Source organism: Idiotropiscis lumnitzeri, chromosome 3 (assembly GCF_059441095.1).
Source record: "Idiotropiscis lumnitzeri isolate Australia: NSW breed Sydney's pygmy pipehorse chromosome 3, RoL_Ilum_1.0, whole genome shotgun sequence".
Lineage (NCBI taxonomy): Eukaryota > Metazoa > Chordata > Actinopteri > Syngnathiformes > Syngnathidae > Idiotropiscis > Idiotropiscis lumnitzeri.
Window position 1 is genome coordinate 5,908,867 of NC_142393.1, and position 6,715 is coordinate 5,915,581.

The following is a 6,715-nucleotide window of genomic DNA, read 5'->3' on the forward strand; positions in this document are numbered from 1 at the left end:
TCAACCATACAGGGATATATCCTCTCTGCTCAGTGGGAATAATCACAACTCACTTTTTTCATTGTGTCATGCTCCTGCCACCTTCAGGCTTCGGCATGCACACCAGCGTGGGAAGCACATTTCTTGTGCGGCCAGTTATGCTTTATGTGTGTTGTTCGACATGTGTGTGTGTGTGTGATGTTTCATTCTTGTGGTTCTAGCGATATACCAGTGTGCTCAATAGCTTAGCTTTCATAATTGAGGAAGCGGATGTTGACATTGGAGCCTTACTGCTTTGAAATGTGTTGACTCTCGTTCCCTTGACAGGGCTTGTTCGCCGCGCACACAATAAAGCCAAAGAAAAAGCCAAACTCACGGGCAGAGTTAATCCTTTTGATGATCGCTGAGCTCTCATGGTTACGCAACTAGGATATAGGTAGGGTAGACCACAAATGATGTTTAGTGATGACAATGTTGTTGCTCAGATGCACACACACACACACACACACACGCATTTAATAAAGCCATTTCATTCATTTGGCCTGAACACCTCACATTCTGTTTTACGAATTAAATACAGTCGGTACTGTATGGTCTACCTCACTAACTAAAAAATGTCGGCACTGCTTTAAGTATTGTCTGTGCAAAGTTAATTACTCTCTTTCACATAAAACACACATTGTGTGAATTAAAGGGTAGAAGGGATCATCCAACAAGATGATTGATTTTTTTTTTCAAAGCTCAATTTATGTTTTTTTTTTTTTCCAGAAAAATGATATTAGCTTGCATTTTTTATTTCATCATTTTGTTCTGGAGAAAACAATAGAAAACTAAGGAGTTTGGTCATGAGCATTATAGCCACGCCCCCTTTCCCTCCCTGCATGTTTGGTGCGAGTCACGGGAGGAAACGATCATGATTTGTCCATTCAAATTCATTGGAGGATTTAAACATCCATGCCTGGCTGCCGTCTGCCTCCTGACACTTAACAAAACTTAAGCATAGCTAAATGTTCGAAATTTAAAAAGTCGGTGTTCGTGTGCGCATTGTCGCGCTTGTCCGCTTGAGCTTGTACGACCTAGTCTTTTTTTCCCAAAACTTTCGTTCTTTGTCAGAGGCAGCAGCCTGTTTCTTTTTTCCACTAATGAAGACATTTGTGTTTCCTTTTTTTTTTTTTTAGACAAGTTCCTCTTTATCGGGTTGACTTTCACATTGATCACAGCAAAACAGGATATTGCACAAGGACGTTAACTGAGATGTCCAGCTATAGTCATGAAACGAAACTTTGTGCATAATTATTTCTGGGTCTGTTTAGGCACATTTTGTCACAGGATTCCTTCCCAGGATGACTTTTTTTCGGCTTCTGTTATTCTGCATCTTCTCAGGTTTGATTTGAAACATGAAAAATGATGTTCACTCGAATGTCATTGCTATGATTCGATACTTGTGTGGATCATCTGAAATATTCTCTTTGATGTTTACTGAGAAATTGCATTTTCAGAATTAGCAGTCTGTAAATTGTCGTCAATACTTAGCGGAACACATTTTGGGTCGGTTGTTGACTTGACTTTGCTTGACGTGTTTTATCGCTCATGTTTGTCAATTCATTGAACTGATTACAATCATCATGTTAAAAATATTTTTGATCAAGTTTGTTATACTCATGAGCGGCTCCCAAATAGTAAAACCATCATTTTTAATTGTTATGTTTCAGTTTTGCTTATCAATACATTCCTGCTGTGTTCCCAGCATTGAAGGGAAAAAGTGTCGGGCTCACCATCTTCCAACCAACAGAGGGAAAAAATCTCACAGTCATGTGCCAGTTTCGCACGAGTGGCATAAAATTCTTTTGCCAAGAGGAATGCAAGGTCAATGCTCCCCTCGTTGCAACATACGAGGTCAGCGCTAGGAGGGGCCGACACTTCATCCAGTATCACGAAGGAAACCTGTATGCCACTGTGATCAATCTGAACATGGCCGACAGCGGGCGCTACAGAATTGGAGTGGGCTCGCCACAGCTACCCAACTCCTACTGCGACTTCCAGATTAACGTTCTCCAAGGTGACTCACAAATGTTCAAAGTTATTGCGATATAGCATGACTCCTTCTTGTGACTGGCTCCCGATCAGCCCTTTAGATCTTTCAGAAGCTCCCAAATTGCCATGCTGAATACACCATTGGTTCTATTTTTATAGGCAGCGCATCTGCATTGGTGCACAAATGCTGGCAGATCCTGATTTTCATGTCGGCATAAGGTTCGCTGTGTCGCGTGTCGTGTCCGTAGACAAAACGCTACACCCGTCTTGCCTCCAGTGTCACTCACACTGGTGTATCCATTGCTATAGAAAACTGATGAGGTTTTTTTTTTACTTCAATAAAAGTGACGAAGTATGCCTCAAAAGCCTTGACAGGCTTGCTGATTAACATCGCAGGGCGTAGATCAAGTCGCTCAATGTGCGAGTGTGTGCACCAGTCCCAGTCAGGCTCTGCCAAATTGCACTAAATGTTGCGGGTTCATGTGTTAAGGAAGTCCTCACTGGTTCTTCTGTAAAGGAAACTGTCTGGACGAAGAGGTCCTCATCAGTACTACAGAAAACTCTGCGCAGGTGGGCAGGTACCGTGTGGTCTACATAGAGGATGAGTCTCGCAATTCAACCTCTGAATCTGAACGCACAACAATTTCTTCTAAGGAGAAACAAACAGGTAGGCCACCTTCAAACATTGCTCTACCCATATTTCTCCTGTGTTCTTCACATTTGTCACATTTCTTCAACGTTCAAATCACATTTCTTCTACATTCCTTTGCTGTTCTTGCTCTGTTCTTATTTCTAAGTGCCATCCATGTGCCTCCTCTGATGCGTCAGTGTGTTTCTGCTATATGATTCTCCCATGGTCCTCTCATGTTCTTGTCATGTTCCTCACGTGTTCAAGTCATTTTCTTGTCATGTTCCTCATGTGTTCACGTCATGTTCCTCATGTGTTCACGTCATGTTCTTGTCATGTTCCTCCCATGTTCACGTCATGTTCTTCACATGTTCACATCAGGTTCTTGTCATGTTCCTCACATGTTCACATCAGGTTCTTGTCATGTTCCTCACGTGTTCACGTCATGTTCTTGTCATGTTCCTCACATGTTCACATCAGGTTCTTGTCATGTTCCTCACGTGTTCACGTCAGGTTCTTGTTATGTTCCTCACATGTTCACATCAGGTTCTTGTCTTGTTCCTCACGTGTTCACGTCATGTTCTTGTCATGTTCCTCACATGTTCACATCATGTTCTTGTCATGTTCTTCACATGTTCACGTCAGGTTCTTGTGATGTTCCTCACGTGTTCACGTCATGTTCTTGTCATGTTCCTCACATGTTCACATCAGGTTCTTGTCATGTTCCTCACGTGTTCACGTCATGTTCTTGTCATGTTCCTCACATGTTCACATCAGGTTCTTGTCATGTTCCTCACGTGTTCACGTCAGGTTCTTGTCATGTTCCTCACGTGTTCACGTCAGGTTCTTGTTATGTTCCTCACATGTTCACATCAGGTTCTTGTCTTGTTCCTCACGTGTTCACGTCATGTTCTTGTCATGTTCCTCACATGTTCACATCATGTTCTTGTCATGTTCTTCACATGTTCACGTCAGGTTCTTGTGATGTTCCTCACGTGTTCACGTCATGTTCTTGTCATGTTCCTCACATGTTCACATCAGGTTCTTGTCATGTTCCTCACGTGTTCACATCAGGTTCTTGTCATGTTCCTCACATGTTCACATCAGGTTCTTGTCATGTTCCTCACGTGTTCACGTCAGGTTCTTGTCTTGTTCCTCACATGTTCACATCAGGTTCTTGTCATGTTCCTCACGTGTTCACGTCATGTTCTTGTCTTGTTCCTCACATGTTCACATCAGGTTCTTGTCATGTTCCTCACATGTTCACGTCATGTTCTTGTCATGTTCCTCACATGTTCACATCAGGTTCTTGTCATGTTCCTCACGTGTTCACATCAGGTTCTTGTCATGTTCCTCACATGTTCACATCAGGTTCTTGTCATGTTCCTCACATGTTCACATCAGGTTCTTGTCTTGTTCCTCACATGTTCACATCAGGTTCTTGTCATGTTCCTCACGTGTTCACGTCATGTTCTTGTCATGTTCCTCACGTGTACATGTCATGTGACTCAAATGTTCATGTCATGCTCTTTACGTGTTCAGGTCATGTTCTTGTCATGCTCGTGAAATGTTCATATGTTCCGGTGATGTTCCTCACATGTCTTTATCACATTACTCACAGGTTCCTCAAAATCTTGTCACTTTCCTTATATGTTCTAGTCACGATCCTCATGTGTTCTTCTGGTCATCATGTTTTTTTCTTGCATCCGAGACGTTTCTGTCATGTAATGTACATAATTTTTTCGTATTTCTCAGATTACCCACGTTCCTCACACATTCATGACATGTTTGTCACATGTTCTTGTCTTGTTTCTCACATGGTCTTGTGGTGTTCCTCTTGTGTTACTCACATTTATGTTGTGTTTCTCAAATGTTCGTTTATATTTTCGGTTTTCTCACATATTTTTTTGTCAGGTTCCACACGTGTAGTTTTCACATTCCCCCAATTTACTCTCATCATTTTCCTCTCATGTTATTCTTTTTCCTCACGTTCGGGCATGTTTCTCACTTTTTCCAGTACTCGTCTGGCCTCTGATTCTCTGCAGTCTTTTGGTTCTTCTGCTGTCCGCTGTTGTTCTGCTGCTTCTCTACAAATGGAAGACAAAAACAAACTCCGGAAACCAAAGAGTCCAGGTAACTTGTTGTACTACCATTTATCCATAACTTCAGAAATGAAGCTCCGATGATGGATGCTTCTCTTCATTTACAGTTCAACTCCCGTGAGGACACTGGCAAAGACTCCGCCTACCAGAGCCTCAATGTCGGAGGCAGAGGTCTGGACCAAGTCTACTGCACTCTCAATCAAGCCCAACATACTCATTATGAGAACAGTGAATGTTAAAGAGTCCTTGTTGGTTTTGTTTTTCTCCTCCATGCTGACGGTCCACTGCTGCTTCAACTCTTTTTATGCCTACTAACATGTTGCATTTGCTGTTACGTGAGCGACATACGCGGAGAGCAGCTCAAACAGAGAAGGCTGCAGACCCACTAAAGTCTACCGTCGTGTCCCAATTGGTCAAAACAGAAGCTGAGGGTCGGGTTAGGGTTACATTAATAGTGGCCGAATAGAGTCTGTTCATTCCCTCGCCTTTCGCATTTTCTGTCCATTTACACAAGATGCGTAGATGAGATTGATTTCCAATCCATTTGGATTACTGACTGGACACTCTGATGTGTAACAGAACAGTTACATGGCGATTATTGAGCCAAAGGTGCAATAGCTCAATTCTCCCTTCAGAGGGTGCAATTGAGCTTCTAATTTGAAACGTTTGCTACTGTTTGTCTACAAATATTTTCATCAAGCAATTTATTTCATCAATTGTTTGTAAGTGAGCCTACGTGTGTTGATTTGTCCATGACACCTTATAAATGCTGGACATAAGTCATGAATGTTGTCTTGTGATCTTCACTCTTGTTCAACCTAAAGGTTTTTCTTCCACACCAAATTCAGAATAAGCCTCTTTATGGGGGCATGCTTTCTGCACTGGGACTTCCCAAAAGTGTTCCCACAAAGTCTGGAGCATAGAATACTGTCCAAAAACATCTTGTTAACATGAATACTACAACTTCAAAGGCTTTTGCCTTACGTCTGAATGATTGATAACTAGAATAAGATTCATTGTGCTCCATTACTTTTACCTATATGGTGTGTTTCCTTCCTCTTGTTCTCGTGTCGTGCTTCTCTTTGAGTATTCCAGTCAGAGAGGCTACTCCTCATTTACGGTAATCCGTTTCTCTCTCTCTATCTCTATAGAGATCAATACTGGGTTTCCTTTCTCCTTTGTCCTTGGCTTACCAGAACACACGCAAACAGGAAGTGCGGGGGTGTTTCGACTGCCATGTTCTGCTTGGCACCCAGCGAAGAAGTAGCACATGGCCCTGAATGGCCGTTACAGTGGAGGGTTGGGGGTTGGGGGTTGGCGATGAAGTGGGGGGCAGAAATTCCATTTTAGAGCTGGAGTGGGAGGAAGAGCGGGAAAGGGAAAGTGACAGGAATAAAGAGGAGGAAGATAAATGATTGATGATGAGCAAGTTACTTTCCGTGAGGAGGAGACAAGGACATCAAGTCATCTACTGTTCCTCTGATTAAAGCCCTTAACCTAACCCTCAACCATGTACGTTCCAGAACTTGGGGAAAGGGCACAACGGAATTACTGTAAACCGAAATTCTACCACTACATGCCAAAACCCAATCCATTTCCTCTTTGATGTTCTTACTTTTACAAACACATCTATCCAATTACTCCAACCGCTCCGTTATGGTCCATATTCATAAAGTATCTCCCTATCATAACTCTAATCTTAACCTCAACCACAACAACCGGATCATATAAAAGCTCTGGTGCAGCTACACCTACTGTGCCTAACCTAATCATCCCGAAACAAGCATCATATTATTGACTATATTGTTGTTTTTTTAATCAGATTTTTGATTCAACACTCAGCGCACAGAGTGACGTCATCATTTACCGTCCTCTGATTGGTCTATTGCAGTGCCTCAAAACGATGTGATTCATAACTAAGCGCAGGTGTGCAGGACGAATGGACTCAGACGGTTTATTTTCAAGGGAAACT

At 42.4% G+C, this 6,715-nt stretch overlaps 1 protein-coding gene across 1 annotated transcript; it reads left to right on the top strand.

Moving 5' to 3' along the window:
• Positions 1 to 543: 543 nt before the first annotated feature.
• LOC148339597 (uncharacterized) lies at positions 544 to 5,530 on the top strand. The gene is made up of 6 exons (XM_088289175.1): positions 544 to 1,362; positions 1,727 to 2,064; positions 2,262 to 2,304; positions 2,504 to 2,680; positions 4,659 to 4,774; positions 4,851 to 5,530. The coding sequence occupies exons 1-6, from the start codon at positions 1,323 to 1,325 to the stop codon at positions 4,980 to 4,982; spliced, it is 846 nt and encodes a 281-aa protein (XP_088145301.1). The 5' UTR covers positions 544 to 1,322; the 3' UTR covers positions 4,983 to 5,530.
• The last annotated feature ends 1,185 nt before the right edge of the window (positions 5,531 to 6,715 follow it).

Bases quoted from the DNA above. Each gene is read 5' to 3' on its own strand.
- LOC148339597 (XM_088289175.1), top strand. From the start codon at position 1,323: ATGACTTTTTTTCGGCTTCTGTTATTCTGCATCTTCTCAG. The intron at 1,363-1,726 runs GTTTGATTTGAA...CTGTGTTCCCAG, and splicing joins GTTATTCTGCATCTTCTCAG to CATTGAAGGGAAAAAGTGTC. The intron at 4,775-4,850 runs GTAACTTGTTGT...CTTCATTTACAG, and splicing joins CCGGAAACCAAAGAGTCCAG to TTCAACTCCCGTGAGGACAC.